This window comes from Drosophila grimshawi, unplaced genomic scaffold, assembly GCF_018153295.1.
Source record: "Drosophila grimshawi isolate 15287-2541.00 unplaced genomic scaffold, ASM1815329v1 contig_311, whole genome shotgun sequence".
Lineage (NCBI taxonomy): Eukaryota > Metazoa > Arthropoda > Insecta > Diptera > Drosophilidae > Drosophila > Drosophila grimshawi.
The window spans coordinates 15,783,065-15,804,813 of NW_025063098.1; the positions used below are offsets into that span (position 1 = coordinate 15,783,065).

Here is a 21,749-nt window from a genome sequence, read left to right on the forward strand (position 1 = left end):
TAATTGTACCTGGTATATTCCTCTTCCAGCTGTGCTGGATCTGGTGTGTAGAACTTAATGCAGAATCGCAGCACCGGATCGATGAGAGATAGACCCACCTGACGATTCATGGGCTTCTCCAGATCCAGCCAGTATTTGGTATGTGTGGATATTTCCTGATACTCCAGACCAAAATAGTCCGCTTCCAGCAAGTTAAGCTGGCGACAAACCTGCTCAAAGAGCACACGACCCAAAGCCTTGGCCTGGAAGCAAAACAAATGAAAAATGTTTAAAAATAATAAATTTAAATTTAAATTAAAAACAGAACAATGCATCAAATAGAATTCCTCACGAAAATCGTTTGAGATTTTATTATGTCAGTTAAAAGTTAAGAGTCAAGGATTAATTTTAATAAAAGTCGCTACAATTTCGTGTATGTTATGCAAGTTGAAAGCTTTGTTTTTCAAATGTCAACGGCTAATGCACTCGCTTGACTCTAGGCACTCCACAGCCTATTTATAAAAAACAGTTTAAAACTTGGCAACTTGGCGACAAGTATTAGTGCCACATAAATCACCAGGCCTGCCAGTGTGTATGCATGTTGTGTGTGTGTATGCGATACACACCATTTGAGTTGATTAAAAATGCCATTAGATGGCGCTAAATAATATATACGTATATGTGTGTATGCAATTGCGCTAACACAGCCACGCCTCGCTCAATTTGGCAGCGGGCAAAGTGCAGAACGAACTACATTTTATACAACAAACTAATTGCTGGCAGAGACGATGCCCAGCCAGTTTGCCGAGTGGCCCAGTTAGCAGTCGCCAGTTTGGGTTAGCCAGTCAACTCAATTGAAATTTATTTAAATACAATCAGACGGACATCGCCCACCAAGCAATTGCTGGTGTCTGGCAGCGTTTCGGACTATGCTCGTCTAATCTCGAAACGCAGATTAAATTTCAACAAGCTTAACGAGCAAAGCCAGCGATTGCTGTTCACGCCCACAAGCCCAGTTGCCCAATTGCCCAATTGCTGAAGGTCGTGCGTAAATTGTGCGTAAAATTGATTTCAAATCATTTGTTGACTGCTCGAAACTGATATTGCCAGCCAACTAATTTCTCAACATTAATGAATGGAATAATTTAATTTAAGTGATAAACTCGAGCATTTAACTTTAATGGCTTCTCTCTAATATCTGTAAAGTCGCAATTTATTAACACAACAACCGCAAACTGCTCGAAATTGGGATTTCATTAACTAGACCATATAAATGAGGAATCAACTCAACTCAATGTCTCCTTGAGATGTCCTTCAATTTGCTAATAGGTGAAGGCATCAACACATGTCTAGGTTTGAGACTATGTGGCACACATAATATGCTAATTTGGGGGTGGAACAACCCGAGTCGAGTCCTGAACAGCTGCTACACCTTTGTGCCATTAGGCAAATCGAAATGTTAACATCCGCTCCTATAAAGGGACACTTCAGCAGGAACTGCATATCATTCGAGTGGCAATCAAGCAAAGTGCTTGCTTTCCAGTTCGATTTCATTGTGTGACCTTGTCATAAGTGATATGCTGTCAGCCCACAGGACGTGCCAAAATGTAATTAAACTCTGCACCCCAAACCTCTCCATTCCCCTTCTCGCTCTTTGTTGATATTTGAATATTTCATGTGTCAGTTTTTGGCAATATATACCATACTGCAAAATGGGTTTTTGGGTGTGGTCGAATCTTGGCCCTGACAACACAAAACTGTCATTAATCATACACACATATGTATAAGAAAAATTATCGCCTATAAATTATTCATATTACATACAAATCTAGCACCATGAATAATGTGTATGCGGATTCTTGTTGAAAGGATCGCCCCTTTTTAATTGAAATGTGTGCTGAAAGCAGGCAACGAGTTCAACTAAAACAATGAAATAACAAATAGTTTGCCGACACACAAAAGGAATAGGATAGCTGATGCATTTTTTATGAGAACAGCACACAAAAAAAAAAAAAAAAAAAAAACGGAAATGGCGAAAATAAAAGTGGAAAGTTGCGCAACATTTTCGTGTCGAGTTGAGGTCATTGGGGAAATACGCTGATGAAGTGTGTGGGGCAGCAAATTGTGGGCAGAGATTCAGATTTATTATGTAATCGCTTTTGAGCACTATAAATGTGGCATTGCATTGCATATTTATTGGACGATGTTGTGCATGAAAGCTATGAAATAGTCCAGATAGTCGTGTTGCCAGCTGCATTGTATTTAAACTTATGAAGAACAGCTGCAAGAACATATCGTTCTGAGCATCAAGACTATACATAAAGAAGTCGGTGCATGTAGAAGGCAAGAAAAAAATCATTAAACTTGTTTAAATTTATTTTTAAATCCATATAAGAGAAATAGCGGTACAAGAACTAAATGCATTCAGAATTTGGAACGCAATTCACTTTTTTAAAGAACAGCAAATTATTTCAGGAGACTTTAAACTCGAAAAATGGTACTCGTAGCCAGAGTCGTAAAATGGGAGCCTTTAATTTAATTGGTAGAACAGAAAAAACTTTACTAGAAATTCGCTTCATAATTGGCAACATATTCTGGCAAGACTGTTGGCCATAAACTGGAAGCTTTTGTAACAAAAGCACAATTGAATTGTCGCTGAACTCCCTTTAGACGGCAGTCTCCTAAACTATTTATGACATTTACACAACTTTTCCCTTGTGGTGCCACGCCCAAAACCCTGGACTGCAGCATTTGCAACTAATTGCTAAACTATAATGAAATTTACACAAGCTTTTGCCAGTTTACACAATAACTGAGGCATATTTAATTTAATTTTGGCAAACAACAGGAGTTGGAAAGCGACAAGAAGAAGAAAACACAAGGCAGAAGATAAATGTGCGGGTTTTCCCATGAGAAGAACCGAGCCGTGGAGGAGCTTGTCAGCTCCAGGAACTGCACTTGCATTTGATGAACTAAAGGGGATGACGACGGGGAATGGCAGCACAAACCCTTACATCCAACAATGGCCAAAAAAGCCACACCCAAACTTTGACATTTTCCCTGGACGAACTTTTATCAAGGGTCGTCTACTTTGTAGGCCAATCCACTAAACCAATTTGGGATTTTCGACAACGACAAACAGCCAATTAACTTTGGGCGCGGCTCGGCAACTAAGCACTGACAACGGATTTATCACAGGAAGCTGCTACTGAATGCAAACAACCAACCAACCAACCAACACAGACACAGACACACACAACACACACATATATTTGTGTTTGCTGACAATTGGCTCTCGTTCAATTTGTCGCTGGAGCTGCAAGAGATGCAAGTGTTATCTGGTCTCATTCCGGCTGCAGGTGTTGTTGTCTGTTGCTTTGGAGGGCGTGGTTAGCTGTTCAATCCACTAACTGCAATGTTGGATGGGTTTTGTTCATTTCTCAGTTAGCACACACACACACACACATTGTTGTCTATTGAAACAGCTGCCTGGCGCAATAAACTTGCAGATATGCGGGCTCATTTTACCACACAACTAATGAACAAGTTTGTTAATGTTGCCTGCTTTTAAATTTAAGGCAACTGAAGATGGTATAAATAAGGTAAAATAAATAAACAAACCTATCAATTTAGCTATTAACCAAGTAAACCTGATGCTAGTCAAAGATAAACCTAAACCTGTTGGATAACAATTATATTATACTTAAGATTGGCATCAATAAATAGATCCATTATGGTCACAAAGACACAATTAAACTTACAACAACAATATACACAAACTATATAGAGACTTGTTAAAAGAATCGAAGTAATTTTAAGTCAGACAACAGTTTAGATTGGTTTTTATTATTAAAACTCATATTTCGACTATATGATATAGTTGTCCGATCTGGTCATCTCCTATCTTCAGCAAAAATACACTAAATTTCAAGAAGATTGCTTTTATTGAATTAAGGGAGATAGTTTGTATATATGGCAATGATAATCATATTTGAACTTTGACATTCAACATATCAGAAACTTTATTTGCTCTATTCGCATTGCTCAATCGGGTGGAGTTGTAAGTAAAACACATGCGAAAACTTTTCTTCTTAGCCCGAAGCAGAAGTCGCAAAGGCATTAAATGCACTCAGTCAGCAGCTTTGTAGCAAGTCCGAGCACATCCAATGTCTGAAAATAAATCCTATTTATAGTTGAACACTTGCCCCCAAAAATCCAGCACCTGCCAACGAAGGCGACCTGGAATCACATCCATCTCTGGCAACTGCAACTGCTTCCCAAAAGGAACCCAGCCAAGCATTAAATGAAATTGCATTAATATATAACACAGTACACAGTACACAGTACACAGAATACATACATACTACATACATACACATATGTACATACATAGAGTTAGATCGAGTATGGCAACATATACAAAATATGAATTTAAATTTATAATTATTTATAAAGGTCCTCTCCGAAGTGGAAATGGAGACGCATGCATAAGAGATTAATGCGACAAGTGCTATATGGGCTGGCACTGAAGGGGCGGCTGGTGCCTGTAGCCGGGCGTGGCAGCCATTTACAGTGTTTGGCTGACGGCCAAAATGTGTTCCGGGCCAACAAAAGCACAGAGTAAGCAGGCAACAGCAGGCAGGCAGCCAACAGCTGAAACAACACAGAAGCTGCCGACAAATCAACAACACAAAAAAAAAAAATAAGAAAAATGTTTTTTTCCCCTTGTGGGTAGCTGGTCGGGCAGAGGAAGTGTTGCGGCCGCGACTGCGCCCCTCCATTTGCCGACTCCAAAAATAAAGTTTGTTTGTTGGCTTTTATTTTATTTTATTTAATTTTTATTTTTTTGTTTCTGGCTCAGTCTGAGGTTCATTTGAGGTCTACGAACTGAGGCCACACATAAGCGAGACCAATTCTTGTCGATGTTGTTGTTATGTTCAGTTCTTGTTGCTATTTAGCTGCATTTGACCGCAAATTGCATTAATGCAAACACAGGACGACTGCCATCCCTGCTAAATGTTCTTGTGTTCTTCTTGTTTTGTCGACTACACTGCATTTGTCGGGTTCCCCCTGTGTGGCTGTGTGCTGCTTTTAGTCATTTTTGGTTTTGTTAATGGGTTCTTCTAGTTGTTTCCGTGTTGTTCCACTTCCTGGCTCCATTAGCCCAGGCAAGCAAAAGGCTTACTCGGTTTTTAGTTGAAGTGGCCACGCCCTGGTTGCCCTCAACCCCAAACCCAAGCCCAGACCCAACCCCCCTCACAGTAGACAAACACATTTTAGAGGCTTCGCTCACTTTACAACATGTTGAGAGCAGCGAAAAGTGGGGCGAAAAATTTGTTGTTGCAACAAACGAAAAGGTTGCTGTTGCTGTTAGTTACACCATTATTATACCCTGTAAGCCAAGGCGCAAGGGAGGGTGTGCCGTGTGTGTACTTATTTGTAAAATGTGCCCATATTAAAAGTTATATTTTTATGCTAATAAAAATCTTTCAGATTAAATTTGCATTTACATTAAAAAAATATATATATTTAATCCATTAATCTAAATGGATATCTCATAGTCATAGCCCACTCACCTATAGTTTAACTACATGTTTTGAGCTATTGTTGTGGCTGCTGCCGGCATTGTTGTGTCTGTGTGTGGGTGTGTGTGATTTGTTGTGTTGTGGTGCTTTTGTGTGTGGGTTGCTTGGTTGGGGTTTAAGAGTAAACCCTTGTGAACCAGTTGCACTTGAGGCGCTGCTGCTGCTGCTGCAACTGTAAATGTTGAGCGCTTTTTAAAGTGTCACATGCAAAACTATTTTATAGCATCTGCTGGCTGGCAGTTTACCCAACGGCCAATCAGACCAACCACCCACAAGTTGCACAACCCACTTTTTTACTCACATTGCCGTCGTCGTCCACTGCGGACTTATTAAAAATTGAAGCACGTAACAAATGTGTTTGCCAGAAACACAAACATACACAAACATAGTCATTCCATTCCTTATGTGAGCACCCGCTGCGTATACGTAACGCTTGTGCAATCTATTGACACGAAAGCCCGGACTGCAGCTTTATAAATAGATGGCCAGCACAAAGCAACCCCTAAACTAAAGCCACTAAAGTCCAATTACTATAACCATAACCATAACCAGTTTGTGGTCGAGACAATTTGTGCGCTGTTAACGCGTTAAGCGCAATTTTGGTCAAGTGCATTATTAATGCAAGTAAAAGCGTTTTGAGAATTTGTCTGGTACGATACGATACGATGTATATATAAATCTATGATTGTTTGATACAGTAATATTAAAATATATATTAGTAATTTGCCGACTATATACATACATATGAATTGGTATTGCATATGAGAGGCTAAAGTATCTTAGATGTGCAAATGTTTCATACATAAAATGGATTGTTTGCTATTAAATAAAAATGTACGATTTACATATCGATTTTTCAGTTATATAACGCCTTTTATCCAAGCATTCCAATAGTTACAGGGTATTCTTCGGTCTCCTTAATGGCCTCCATCGTTATGTGTGTAATCTAATATGGGAATGGGTCAGCAAAACGATAACCACACTCATTTGGCCTGTGGTTGTTTGTGGCGAGTTGAACAGGAATGTTTTTGACGCATGGCCCATAAAGTTTTACAGCTAAAACTATTTGATAAGTCTCTTTAAATTTTTGCATAACCAAACTAGAAACTATTCAATGAGACAATTTAAATTCTTGCCCATATTTCATGATGGAAGTTAAAGCTTTGTTATGATAAAAAAAAAAGTTAAGTTCTTTACTTGTACCGTTTTTACCATAATTTATTCTATTCCGAATTTTGTTTTTATAAATTTATTAAAGTTATACAACTTTGGCGCAATTTATTCTGTCCGCTGTCTAAAGTGAAATTCACTTTTTTATTGTAGTTTGCTGGTTTTTCTTTTAGCTGTCAGCTTCTCAGTATTTCCATCAACGTTTCATTTGCCATGACACAGTAAATTTTCATGGCTTTTATTTTGACGCCAATTTATTTATCTAACAAAAGGCTTTGTACTTGAATTTTGTTTGTGTATAACTGAAAACATTCTTAAGAGCTTATCTCGCCAAATGGGTAATGGGTATAAAAAAAAAATAACGATACAATGATTGCGCCCCGCTGCGGGGGCGGCAATTGCCAGGGAAAAGTCAACAAAATTGCTGATAATGCAGCCAGAATGAAACTTTTTTAATAGAATTATTGAAAAGTTGTTGCGCACATCGCAACCAGAGGCATGACGCAAATAACTGAAGCCTTAGCATTATTTGTCGTAGCGGCGAAAAGTAATTGAAAACTTGTATGGAAATCAGTTCGAGCAAGCGGAAGCCCAGCAATAAATCAATGAAAATTAAAGAAATAATAAAACCAAATTTAAAGATACCAAACTTGATTTGGAATGATTTCTATTATGGCATAACCTTGAAGATTAACTGTAAAAAACCATTAGCTTGGGTACTGAAGAAAATTTAATGTCTCCGGCGAGACTTGGACTTTTTAATAAGTGAATAGATTTTTTCAACATTCCTTGACCATAATAATTCTCAAAATTTGTAAGTTTGTTTTTTGTTACTTAGAAAAAGTAAGCGCTATTTAAAAATATTTTCTCTTGTCAGCCGATGGACTCCAAGGTCTGCAAGGGTATTTAATGTTCAACATGTCTAAGATAGCCGCTCTTTGTTGGTCTTCTTCTCTTATTTATTATAATACATGCTGCTTTGGCACTCACCTGAACTTGAAACATTGTAACCGAATCATCCAGCATTTGTATGCGCACCGTCAGCTTCTTGCCGCCGCGATGTCTGGGCGTTGAGGGGGTGCCATCGACCCCGCTGGGTGTGCTCAGCGAGTGTGTCATGCGACCGCCGGCAGCTCCACCAGCAGCGCCGCCACCACCACTGCTTAGATCATAGTGACGAGATCCACTCGCACCACCGCCTCCTCCTCCTCCACCTGTGGAGCGTGTTACAGTGCCCATGTCGGCGAGTGACATTTTGTACACGAGAATTTTGGTTACCGCAACACGGAGACGTCTCCAACTGCTTCTGCTGCACTTAGTCCAATCTTTGTGGATCTGTTTATATCATGCATAGACATGCACGAATCTTTGTCTTTTTTTCTTTCTTTTGTTGTATTAAATGCTACGACTTGGAATGCTACTGGGTTCGTTTCTTTTATTTTTCGATTCGCTTCGTTTTGGTTAATTTATAAAGCTGTTTTTGGTTGTTTGCACAACTCAATTTGATTCGTTCGCTTCCAGAAAGAGCAGAGAAAAACAACAACAATCGAAGAATTAAAGTGGAAGCTACAACTTCATGCCACACATCTGCTTCACATTTGACTCAGTTCATCCAATTTTTCAAGTGTCAGTTGCTGTTGTTGTTGTAATACTTCTTGTTGTTGTTGTTGCTTTCGATTCTTGTGTTTGGCATTATTTTTGTTGCTGCTCTCAATTGAGTTCTTGTCTCGTTTCGTTTTTGGTTTCTTCATTAATATTTATAACGCGCATGTGGACTCGATTTCCTCATCGTTCAGCAGCTGACTGTTGCCTCATCTTGCTGCAAAGATAAAAGATAAAAGTTAGTCATAAATGGACATAAGAACCACCAAAACCGTTGAGAGTTCATAACGATAATCTCACAGCTATTGTCTGTGGCTTAATAATTTGGGCACGGCTCTACGAGAATGATGTCAAATTTGTACGGCAAATGACGACATACGTGAGAACTTTACTGTCGGGCGTAAACGATTGTGGCATACTCTGCTGCCAAATGTAATACCAGCTGAAATCCGGGGGCCGTAATTGTGTTATCATTAAAGCAATTCCTAAATTTGGTTTAGGTTTTTCTTATAGTAATTTATCTTAAGCTGCAGTAAATATACGATTTTTGCAATTTTGGTATCTTTTGCATCAGATCAGAGTATAAAAAATGATTTCAACTTCCAGTGAATAATGCTTATGACACAATTTTATAGAACCTTAGAGCTGAGTGTTGTTTCTTTTACAATGCAGTTTCAAATAGAAAGTAAACAGCTAATATCTCATGATAATTTTGAGGAAATGTAAGTGAAACTTGATATTTCCAGAAAAATAAACTCAGTTTATTTAAATAACAGAACTTGTGTTAAAACCAAATGGTATCAAATACTCATTGAGAGATTCATTTTGTTTTTGCTTTAGTTTTTCCTCTCAATAAATCTTCAAGTAAGACACATTGTTTTAAGCAGTAGCAATATTAACGGTTTCAGCTTTTAATTACCTAAACGAGCTCTAAGGACTTACATAATACACAGGGTATCCGTAGCTAATATATCACATAACTCTCTTTCCCTATCTCTCTCTGGCTTGTGTTGATATCAAGCAATTGCAAGACTTGACCAGCAGTAACAAATTACAGCTTGACTGCCCACATTTTACCATTTTCTCTGTGTTGGCATCAATCATCATGCAATTAGCACAGAGAGCGAAAGAACAGAGAAAACCACTGGGAACCAAACTGAGTACACAGAGAGAGCGCTAATGCGAGCTTTGTCTATAGCTATGCTAATCATTCGCGAGTTATGTGTGTGTGCCAAAACGTGACTTATGCGGCTCGGCAATTGAACCAGTCAAGCCAATTTTTATTTTTCTGTTTCTGTTTCGGTTTCGGTTTCTTTATGGCCGGCACATGACATGTACGAAGAGTCTACGACGACTTTGACTTCAAGTTGGAAGAGTTGTTATCTGAGCAGCAACTAAGTAGCCACTGATGGGCAACTCACTGACTGAATGACTGGTTGAGTGAGTGAGTGCATGAATGAGAGACTGAGTGCTGGGTCATTGAACGTCGTCGACGTTGGTTGGTTCAAGTGTTATCGATGCTCACACATACATGTATATACTCTATATATACTATACTTAAAAGGAGATGGTGTACTCTCAACCTGACTACTGTTCGGTTCATTAGATCACATCGTAAATTCACACATTTCACGCCCCATTCGTGATGGCCGAGCATCCTGTATCTGCCGCCTGCCAATTGACAGCGGGCCACGTCCGCATTCAAATTTACGAGCTGCCCATAAATATGTAAAACTTTGCCGGCTCGTCTCTAACTTAATAATCATAATTTTGTTTTTTTTTTTCTTCTTCGATTCGCTTCGTTTTTATTATATTTTCTGTGTGGGGCCAGCCGAACATAAAATAATTGGCGCCAAACTTCGTCTAGCTTCATGTTACACGCTACATGCTTTTTCATGTAGGTTTGCGTCTCACAATGACGCTGACATAACCTCAACCTCAACTACGACTTCGACTTCAACTTTAGCTTTGGCTTTAAGCTTTTCAGCTTTCCGGTTTCGCGTAGGCGCCTCACGTGGGCTGCCCATTTACCTTTACCGTTCTCTTTATCTCTCGCTCTCTTTATCTATTTTTCCACTTTATTCAATATTTTACTTTTGAGTGGCCAACATTTCTCATGTTTACTTTGTGTGCCGTCATTTTTCCAATTTTTGTGGGTCGCCTGCGATAAGCGTATTTATTTTCACAGGTGTTTTTACTAGTTGTTACTCTATTTTCTCATACTTTCCCTCTCTCTCTCTCTCTCTCTCATTGCCTCTCTCTCTGTCACCCAATCAATTTTCATTTGAGTTGCTGTGCAACGCTTAAATTTTTAATGTGCTTTTAATGTTGCATATTGTTTTGTGGCTGACAATTTTTATTGGGTCATTGTTTGGTTCGGCTTGGCTTTTTATACATTTTTAATTATTTACTGTCAATTTTGTGGCCGAGGAAAAGGAAGAGGAAGAACCCAAAATGCTTATAAGGTCGCCCACTCGCTTTTGTTCAGTGTGTCAGCTTTTATTTGTTTATGGGACCATTGCTTTTGATTTAATTATTTAAGTCGTGGGCGTGGCAAAGCCCATTTTTGATTTTTTTTTTAATATTGCAGAGATCCTAAGATAAGTGCATTAGAAACCCGATTTTTTTTGGGTACTTTTGGATATTCGTTTGAGAAGAAACATAATTCATGAAATATGCTTATTAGCCTTTATATTTTTCTCAGATTTCATTTATTAAATTATATTTCTGAAGTCGTGGGCATAATTGTGTTTCGACATTTCGTGAAACCAGCCTTTGAAGCGGTTCAAAATAGAACACATAAAAATAGCAAGTGCCTTGCAAGCTTGGCAAAGGACTCATTTTTAAGCTATTCCTTGAGCTCGTTTCCTTGTACCGAACTCATAAAATCGAATTAAGTAACTGGAAATTGATGTCACTTGACAGCATGTAAAAGCAATAAATTTTTTTGATGGGCCGCCAGTGTAAAATCAACTTTTAAGCCTTGCAATAAAAGAAGAAATAACTAAGAATATATAGAAATATTTAAATTTTAAGTATCTAGCTTTCATAGCTTTTTCTTATTGAAGAGCACACGGATATGGCTAAAACAGCTTTTAATACTGATCAAGAATATATATACCTAATCATGCCTCTCTTTTGCCAGTAACATACTTTTATACAACTTCAGTATTGCCTTTTTGAAATTATTAATGCGCGTTCAGGGTACAAAAACGGTTAGAGGAATGTAAACTTTTTAACTTAGCCCGACAACTCTGAAGGAAAGTTGCTGTATATATATAATGTATGTGTGTGAATATATAAAGTTGCACGCACATCATCGCCTATTTAGTTGGATGGCACGCAAAATATGTGATGCTGGCGGATGCCTCTGCCACATATGGCAACTAGCGCTGACATAGTTGAGCAGCCAGTTGACAGACCAAAGTTGGCTAGTTGACAGTTGCCTCGATAACGGTACCTTAAGTCATTTTATATGCCTAAGTAGCGAGAGTTAGTGGCAGAGATCAGATTTGCTCTTTTAACTGCAAAATCATTCAAACGTCAATAAAACTGGCAATTAAAACGAATTTATTGACAAGGATTAGCTGCCAGATGCTCAATTCGGGCAAGCAAAGCGGTATTTGCCAAGGAAGAGGAGAGAAGATACTCCTTTCATGTATTTTTCATATTCGAAAAATGTTGCCAACTGCTGTTTTTAGATTTAAAAAAAAAAAAGTGCAACCTTATCTTTAATAATAATAATAATTTTCGCATATATGTACCAACTTTTAACTGAATTTATGTCTATATTCAAAAAATTAAAATAAAAAAAGTTTCCCAATTGAAAATTAGTTGGATCTTAGTTTTCTGGGATTGCAATTTGCTGTGTGCAAAACTATGTTTACTTTCAGATTTTCATATTTTGGAACAAAGATGTAAACTGTAAGCAATCTACAAGATAATATTATTATCTACGCCAATATAGGAAACTTTAGGCTACCTATACCGGGTGATTTAGTACACGTTTGCTCTCTGGCAACCAGGAGTCTGTAAGAAAACGCGAAATCAATTGAGAAAACTGTGCGTTAGAATTTTCCTTGATTTGGTAAGACTATGCTTTTGGCCATGCGGCGGCATGTGGCTTTTCCCATGCACAAAAGTGGTTTGGCTAGCGGTGCTTTAACCCATTTCTCGTGTGCAGATTCATTTCGCCGACCAGTTTGGTGATGAGCTGCTAACGACGACGTCAACTTCTTCTTCTTCGTTGTCGTCGTCGTCGTCGTCGGCAATTGTGTCATTAATGATGGTTATGGTTCTATGGGTGTTTTATAGCCAAAGATTAACTGGTAAGACCGCATTCTATGTGGGTGACCGTTATTCGCTTAGCAAATGCAATTAAAATCGGCCGGAGATGAAAATGTGTCTGCTGACAGGCTGAAAAACAGACAACGCGTCGCTGACGGAGAATTTTTTTGCGCCACATGTGTGTGTGTGTGTCTGAGGGCAGAGTTTTTATGAACTGAATACACAGGCACACACACACACACACATAGTGATCATAAAGAAAGAGGTCTGTATATGGAATTGAAACGATAAACAAAGGCGAGCGATATACAAGAAGAGCAACTGTTTGGGAACCCTGTTTTTAAATACATATTTTAATGAACTGCACAAAGAGCGAACCGAATGGTTGACTTTGAAATGCACTGACTGACAGATAGGCAGACAGAGAGGGACAGAGCGAGAGAGAGAGGGCGACAGAGCTGCAGTGCATCCTTTTATACATGCACACCGATATCGTAATTTGTTTTACTTTGCATTTTATTTTTAAACCAAAGTACGAGTACAAGAAAGCACTGTAAATGGAGTCGGGGTTGCCATGTGGCATGAGTTGATGCCACTGCTGCATGTGTGTGTATTTTAGCTGCCTACGCAAACACAACCAGCCGCAGTTGCCTTAGCGATTTGTCTTTTCGTTGCCTGGCTACCTCATCTTCCCATTTTTTGTGTGCGTACTTTTCGACGTAGTTCATATTGTATCTAAATACATATATATATATATGTGTGTGTGTGTGTGAGTGTATATACAAATACCCGAAAGTATTCAAGTGATTCATCATTCATTTTGGCGTCTGGAATTGTTTGTGTCGCTTTTAATTGAGATGCACCGAGAGACAAGCTGCATAAATGCATGATGCGACATTTTAAAATTGTTTAAATTAACATTAACAAGTTAAGGATACGAAAAAAAACAAACTATATGAGGGTAAATTTATTTTAAAAAAAGAGTTAAAGCAGCGCTAGAATTGATAGAAGGGAGCTTAGAGATTAACTGAGAGTTGCCAGACTGCGCAGAAATAGTCATGCAGCAGAAAGAGGTATGAATCAGTCAGCAGTTCAGCAGTAAATAAAGATATATTAAATAATATAATCATATAAATACTAAACCATATATATAGGTAAAATATAGCCATGTTAAATGTAGATTTTAGTTTCGAGTTTTTGATGATTCTTTATTAAAGGGCATTAAATCATTTAACAGCGGGATTCATAATCCAGATGTAAATTTAAGAACATTCGTTTAAGATGATATTATTTTACATCAACAGCATATGGTTCCAAACTTTATGATGTTTATATTGGATAAACAAAGTGACTTATAAATATTTGTACAAAGAACCCGTGTTATTAACACTTGGAACTTTAGCCCACTATCGATTTCAGTCATAGTTAGTTAGTTGAAAATGATAATAATAACAATGGCACGAAGAGTTTTGTTAACATGCAACGCAAACCAAAGAAATACAAAAGAAATTAGCAAAAATAACTTCAACTCATGAATCGAATGCGAAAGTCGCCGCACTTGAAACGTTCCGTCAACAAACCGCAATTGAAAACACACACATGGTTTGTGTGTGTGCGAGAGTGTGTGAGTGTGCTTATGTTGCTGCTTGCCTGTGGAAATCAATTAGTATTGTCAAAGCATTTCTCTGTTGGCAGAGGCGACCGGCAGAGGCCAGCGACAAGCAACACAGGCACACAAAAAAGATGCAGATATAAAACTAAATACAGTCAGTACAATATTTATTCGTACACTGTTTTGTCTTAGAAGTATTTCTTTTTTTTTACCGCACCTTAGACCTATTGAGCATATTTAGATAAGAACAACATGATTTGCCTTAGTTGAATTCGGTAAAATAAGTGGTAATGACACTAATACCAGAAAAGCATATCCCGAAGATATCATAAAGGCAAAAGAAGTCATCATCAAATATTGGGAACCATATTTGCCGATTTTTTCTTTGTATTATATTTTATATTGTATAAATAATTTTTGTTTATATTGTGTCAAGTGGCCTTTTCTAGCTATTATTTTTAGGATATGTTTTACTATTAATTAAGCTACAGAAACATTTTTTAGTTGATAAATGAGAAAATCAAATGAAAAATATAAGTGTGGAATAATCATTGGTCTGTGCGCATAAACATATACAAAGCAGTCGCAAGTCCAATGGCAACCAAGACTTTTACAAGCGATCAGCGGTCAATGGGGAATACAAAACAAATTCAAGTGGGCACATTGATTAGATATTAACAGTCAGTTGAGTGTATCCACTCTCTCTCTCTCTCTCTCTCTCTCTCTCTCTTTGGCACATAATTTATAGCAAAATTATAACAATTTGCTGCAGATACAAAAGCAAACTAATGTCATAAGGGAAAAGAAGACAAAATCAAGTGCTGTGACAACCTTGCCGCATGCAACTTGACTGACATTTTTATAAGCACGTTCAAAGGGTTGCAGATACACACACACACACGCACAAAGGCACAGATACACGATACAAGTGCCCAAGTATCTGATGGTCAGAGGCACACACTCAAGTTGAGCTCAATTCGTATGCAGGCCGAGTGCTCAGCGCAGTTACTGAATTTATGTTTATTAAAACGGATATGGAAATCGTTTACTGACTTCGAGCCGCCGAAATGTGTAAAGAAAAACAACAGATATATAAGAAAACCTGTTTGCAAGTCGCGTGCCAATTTCAAATTGTACAACACTTTTCAGTCAAGCTACCTCAAATACTTGACGACATATATTTGTATATATATATAATATATGTATATATTAGACTTTCTATTGGGAACCTTGGCTAGCAAATTCCATTTTACAGAGTTAAGATTCTGTGTGTTTATGTTTTGACCCGCTTCATCCGTTCGATTAACTCGTTTTGCGCTGCCCAAGTATTCTAGTCAATAATATATTAAAAATAAATAATTTATTACAATAAATACAATAGGATCAATAACAACCAAATCAATTCGAATTTCATAAAAAATGGAGCGCGAGCAAAATACAATAAAGCAGAGCAAACATAATACCCGATATACATACATGTTTGTGTGTGTGTGTGTGTGTTTGTATTGACTTGTATTGCTATTAGATCATTTTCTATGTGTCAACAATCGAAATGTTCTAAGTGAATTTCAGTCTTGATTGAATCTTGGCTGTTTTAAGAGTTATATTGTGAAAACAGCGTATGCCGCATTCGGGAGCTTCCACCTGCATACATATATAATTAAATAATTATGTATTTTAATGTTTTAGCCACCCGTATTAATTGATATTCATCACAAATCAAACTTCATTAAAATCGGCAAAACACACACATATTTACACATACAGAAATCGAATGATGATGTCAGCATTTGTGGTAAAAAAAGGGCGGCATTGCCAAAAAAAAAAATGTTTAATTCCTCGCAATAATTAAGAGCTCTGCAAACAAATGTTATTTTTAACATGCTGCTTCTTATTATTTTAGCCGATGACTGCGAAGTGAGTTGTCGGCTCTTATCGCTCCCCCCTACATAAACACATAGCACAGACACACAGCACTTATAAGCTGATAACGAACTGCGCTTTGCGCTTTGGGAGTGTAAATAAAGACAGCAGCAGAAACAAAAACAAAAACAACAGCATAAAACAACAGTGTTGAGTGCTCATCGTTTATCTATGCATGTATGTGTGTGCGTGTTTCTGTGTGTCTCTATTTCAACGTGTTTTGTTATTGCTATCAGTCGCCGCCGAACACGAAAGCCCGCTAAACAAACAACACAATTGTAAAAATATTTGTCATCGAACTTATCGCTAATATTAAGTTTTTTTTTTCTATGTAAATTATGCAAAAAACAAAAGGCGCAATTGAAACATCAAAAAAGAAGAGGAAGAAGAAGCTTTGCTTACCGTTGGAGTTGAAGAGGGGGGTGGTGTGTGGTAGCGTTGTTCTCCTGGCTAGTGCTTTCAAGTTGTGCGTTTTATTTTTGATTGGCGCGACAAAAGCTCATCTCTACGAAATGAAAGCGAAAATGTATTGAAAAATCAACAGTCATCAGCAACACGCTGGCAGTGCGACAGAGAGAAAGACAGAGCGTGGCTCAGAGAGAGAGAGAGAGGGAGCCTGAGAGAGTGTGAGAGAAAGAGCAAAGAGCGTGGGAGCAACAAATGCAATGACCTGAATTCGAAGCATTTGTGCAAAGAAACGCGTAAAGGGCGATAAGAAAAGTGTGTGTGTGTGCGTAAAAGGTAAACATTTCGAAGGAAACACCCAAATAAAAAAATAACAACAAGGAGTGTTTACAAAGTATTCTATCAAAATGTTAACTGTAATTGTAGCCTGTGTCTCTGCGCATGTATTGTATTGTTGTGTTGGTAACTGTGTTACTGTGTATTGTGTATACATATACGCAACGTCCTTGTGCCTAACACAATAGTTCGTTGGCCAAAGGGGGAGTAGTGGGGGACAGTGCGAAGAGGACAGCGCCACCCTATTTACTGTTGTCAAAGTCTACACTTGCCTTTGCCTCTGTGTTCGTGTCCGTGTGATGCTGTGTATCTGTGTGTGTGTGTGTGTTCTGGAATTTTGCGTGCTTATTGAATTTTCATGTAAATTTTATTTGCGACGCGAACGAGTTGCGCAAATTGATGAACATGCTTTGAAAATTTTTAATTGAATTTGAAAAACTGGGCTGGGTTTTTTGTTTCGTTTAATTTTTTATTCTTCTTTCTAATTGCTGCGCCCTTTACACATACATACACATGGAAGCGACACTCACACACACACAGGCTCTGAATTTTTTCACTGGTGCAAAAAAGGTGAATGAGAAAAAAACAGCAAACGGCAAAAAACACATGTAACAAATAAACACTTGAACACTACACGCACCCAAAATACTTTTCTTTGTCAATTGTTCTGTCAGAGCTACGCGCACATTTTGTTGACAATTACTTTTTTTTCCTTGTCAATTTTAGACCGTTGCAAATTGCATTTTTTAGCAATAGGTTCGCGGTGCATGAATTTTGTACGGACTACTCACGACAACGCCATTTTTACTTCTGACAGCTGTTGTTGGGCTTAGTGGTGTGCGATGCTAACATAAGTGAGTACTTGTCTCGCATATCGACAGCTGCTGTTAACTAGATATCGATAAGTGCTGTTAAGGCCGTTACTTTAGCAGTCCATTTATAACAGAAAAATTCAATAATACACCTGTTGTCTCTATGGCAGTTATTTTGTGTTTTCCTATCAAAATGAGTGGAAATAGTCATTATAATAAGGCTTTAGTGCATATGGATCACTATTTTATTGTATGTATTTGTGGTAAAAGTATAATTTATGCTTTTACTGCTGCTGCTTGCTAACTTTCTTTTCGCGCGAATCGATAGATTTTGGGTTCATCAGTTTCCAGACCGCGTTTTAAAATATATAATTTCATGGTTTAATAAACTATTGGTGCAAAAAAAGTTAAGCAATAAATCGCGCATAATATGCATGCATAAGTATTCTTAGATGACCTGCTTACAAAACTAATAATTTGAGGAACAAAATGAATGCATTTCAATGCCAAATTCACTTCTTGGCCTTGGCTTTGGCCTTGGAGGCAGTTGCTCCGCTTGCTTTTTTGGCAGCGCCAGCAGCCGTCTTCTTTTTGGCCTTGATCAAGCCATCTAGCTCTAGATCGTCCTTCCCCTCATCCTCATCGCTGGAGTGAATTGCTCCCACAACGGCGCCATCCTCATCCTGCTGACCCAGAAGATTATCCTCGTCATCGGCTGCGGCTTCTGCGCGCTTCTTTTTAACATTGGCCTGTGCCGAATAGGAATAGGCCAGCACCTCCTTGTTGTAGGCACGAGTAAGAGCCGCTTTCACACGTCCATCGACGGCATCCATGGGCGATTTCTTGCCCGGCCAGCTGGTCAGCTCGACAAGTGACTCCAGATCCTCGCGCAACAAATGATAATCCTTGATGACAGCCAACGCAGCGGGTACACCCTCCTGCCCCTGCAGCGCCAATGGACGCACAATGTTCGCCAGCAGATGTGGAGCATATTCCAGACGCACCGATAACCTTGATGCCGAGGTACAAACACGTGTGTGATCATGCAGCTCCTGGGCGAGGCGGGAGCGCTTGTTAGTCCGCGAATTCTTGCCCAGCCAGCCGGGAAAATTGATTTGCCCCGTAAAATGTCCACACATATATTCGCCAGGCAGCAGGGAGCTGAACACAGCCTGGGTGGGCAATAGACTCCAGGCGGAATTGGCACGTATCCGCTTGTCCACCAAATCGCCCAGACTGAGCGCGTCCGCTGTGGCAGCCACCTTGGCGAGGATCTCATTACGATTGCCCTGCGGCAACACTTGCAAATAATTCTGCTGCACGAAGAGTGGAGCCATGCTGTAGTCATGGAAGAACAGATCACACTTGTCGTAGATGCTCATCTGCTTGTGATCATCGGCGGTGAACACTTTGCGTACCACATCCCACGGTCCCAGTTTGAGATCCTTGGCAGCCACCGTCTGCTGTTGTCCACTCTCCGGCAGCTGATCGCCGGCGCTGAGCAGCGCCAGATGATTGATGGTTTGGCGAATATCATTGTTGGTCGCTGCTATAATCCCCTCCAGCTTGGCGGCTGGCATTTTCAATTTCTCTTTGTAGCAGATGCTCATTATGCGACCCTTGATCTGCTCGAGACGCGGTCGCTGGAAGCGCAGATCATAGCAATAGTTGACCAGCGAACGAATCTTGGGATGATTGCGATCGTTGCACATGCAAATTATGGGTATCGAACTGTCCTTGATGAGGGCGATCAGCTCCTGCATGCCGCCGCGATCCTCGTTGCCGGCCATGCCATCCACCTCATCCATGATGAGCACATGCTTCTTGGACACCGCCTGCGACTGGCCATTCGCATAGCCATACAGCGACTTGTTGCCCAGCAGACTGGCCACCTCCTCCTTCAGCAGACGCTTGCTGCGCGTATCGGATGCATTGAATTCGACAGCATCGAAACCGAGCTCCTGGGTGACCAGCGATGCCGTCGTTGTCTTCCCAATGCCGGGCGGGCCGGAGAGTAGCGCTGCCTTGTAGAAGCTGCCATCATCGTTCTTGGCCCAGGGATTTGGACGTTGCGGCTTCTTTTTGCCATCGTGATTCACATACCACTTGGCCAGCCAGTTCATCAGTCTGTTGTGGAGCAGCAGAGAAGCCTTTGAGTTATCTTAAAAAGGAATCATTTTTGGTTACTCACTTGTTGACATTGCTGGCGGGTCCGGCCTGGCCGACAATCTCCTTGATGGAACACGGCTTGTATTTGTCCACCCAGGCCATGTTCTCGCTGATAGCACTCACATGCTTGTTGTTGGACTCCATTTTGGGCACATGCATGGCGGAGTCTAACTTCTCCTGTTTGATCTTGGGACTAACACTGGACTCCTTCTCTTTGCGTTCCTGTTTCACTTTGAGACTGTTGTCTGCCTGTTTGAAGCTGCTGCTGCTCTTCACCTCCTTATTTCGCTCCTTCCTCTCCTTTGAGCTGCTGCTCTGTTCGTGCTCCCTCTTCATCTTTGAGCTGCTTTTCTCCTCCTCCATCTTTACCTTTGAGTTGCTGCTCTGTTCCTGCTCCTTTTTCACCTTTGAGTTGTTGCCTCTTTCCTCCTCCTTCCTCACCTTTGAGCTGCTGCTTCTTTCCTCCTCCTTTTTCACTTTGGGACTCTTACTCTGATCCACCTGGACACTCTTTGTCTCGCCCGATCTCTCGCGTATCAGCTCAAACAGCGCATCCTCGCTGAGGATACTGACATTGTGCTCCTCGGCCTGCGCCAATTTCTTGGGTCCCGCCTCCTCGCCGACCACCAGATAGTTGAGCTTCTTACCCACCACAGTCATGATCCGACCACCAAACTCCTTAATGACCGAAGCGGCTTCATCCCGCTCCATAGACTCGAGTATACCGGTGACCAAAAATGTTAAACCCTTCAGGCAATCGGGTGCACCTTTGGGTATCTCCTTGCTGCCCGGATTCAGGCAGCTGCTGCGATTTTTGTACTTCTGATAGAGCACAGCTGCCATCCGCTTCCGTTCGTGCCGTTCCTCATCGCTCAACACGCTGCTCTCCAAATCCGCAGACGGCTTCACCTTTTTGACATGTGGCGTGGACGTCTTCGGTGTCGTTTTGGGCTTCGGACTGCTGGCGTTGGCACGCTTGCGACTCGGCTCCGGACTGGGCTTAGAGATGGTCACAGCGGGCAGTGGATTATCGAGATCCACCTCCATCAGACTGCGATCGATGGCCTCATCCTCCATCTCAACGATACTACGCTCCTTCGGCTTGGGCGCCTCCACGCGTCGAGTTTCGCCACCAAACAGCTCAGTGGGATTCACTTTCTGGCGCGGCTTTGGCGTATCTTTGAGCTTCGCAAGCGATGGCTTTTTAGCGGCATAGCCATTGTCGTTGCGCGGCGATTTTGTTTCCAACGCTCGCCGGGACTTCTTCAGCTCCTTGCCGTGCTTGCTCACCTGGGGACTGGCGGGCACTTCGTCCTCGTCGCTTGAAATGGCGAGCGCCTTGCGTTTCTTGGGTGCCGGTGATGGTGTCGCAGCCTCTTCGCTGGTCTTCTTGCCGGGCATGCGGTGGAAGAACGTGTCTATACCCTGCAAAAGCAGAAGTAACATCGTATTATACTTTGAAAATTGTTTAAAATTCGCTATTTACTTACACGCTGCATGGCAAAATTAATTTTGCATTAAGTTTGCGAAAAAAAGGCGCACTATGTGTAACAGAATCGATTGCTATCGATATATTTGAGCATTCTTATCTTTGCTTTCGTTGCTAGGCAACAGCTGTGTTAGTTGAACGCTGCTGGCAATGCCGTACAGAGCAATCAGCTTGTGTCAGTATGCAATTTAACGTTATTTTTAATTTAATTTAATTTAATTAAGGGAATAATTAAGAAACAAATTTCACAATTAAGATTCGTTTTAATTTCGAACAAAAAGAAAAAATTGATATCTATAGCACACAAGCGAATATATATTTCAAGTAGTTGCTGTAGCAGTAAACCAGCAGCAAACGCACTCACAGCACTCAGCTTCTTT

General features: G+C 40.1%; 2 protein-coding genes across 4 annotated transcripts in view; both read right to left on the minus strand.

Moving 5' to 3' along the window:
- Positions 1–17,714, minus strand: part of LOC6567552 (FERM, ARHGEF and pleckstrin domain-containing protein 1) — a 33,142-nt gene extending 15,428 nt beyond the window's left edge. For 2 of the 3 annotated variants that reach the window (XM_032740011.2, XM_032740009.1), the window contains exons 1-4: positions 17,540–17,711; positions 16,561–16,663; positions 7,725–8,553; positions 10–242 (exon numbers count right to left, since the gene is read on the minus strand). In XM_032740011.2, coding sequence (XP_032595902.2) covers positions 10–242; positions 7,725–7,988 — 497 coding nt within the window. In that variant the 5' untranslated portion in view covers positions 7,989–8,553; positions 16,561–16,663; positions 17,540–17,711. Of the gene's footprint in view, positions 1–9; positions 243–7,724; positions 8,554–16,560; positions 16,664–17,539 lie in introns of all 3 variants that reach the window. The other variant, XM_032740010.1, reaches the window with a different exon arrangement.
- Positions 17,715–17,921: 207 nt separating this feature from the next.
- On the minus strand, positions 17,922–21,453 carry LOC6567551 (replication factor C subunit 1). Its single transcript, XM_001994077.2, has 3 exons — positions 21,371–21,453; positions 19,903–21,305; positions 17,922–19,838 (listed from the first exon to the last, which is right to left on the minus strand). The coding sequence occupies exons 1-3, from the start codon at positions 21,377–21,379 to the stop codon at positions 18,224–18,226; spliced, it is 3,027 nt and encodes a 1,008-aa protein (XP_001994113.1). The 5' UTR covers positions 21,380–21,453; the 3' UTR covers positions 17,922–18,223.
- Between the last annotated feature and the right edge of the window lie 296 nt (positions 21,454–21,749).

Bases quoted from the DNA above. Each gene is read 5' to 3' on its own strand.
- LOC6567551 (XM_001994077.2), bottom strand. The intron at 19,839-19,902 runs GTGAGTAACCAA...GCTCCACAACAG, and splicing joins CCCGCCAGCAATGTCAACAA to ACTGATGAACTGGCTGGCCA.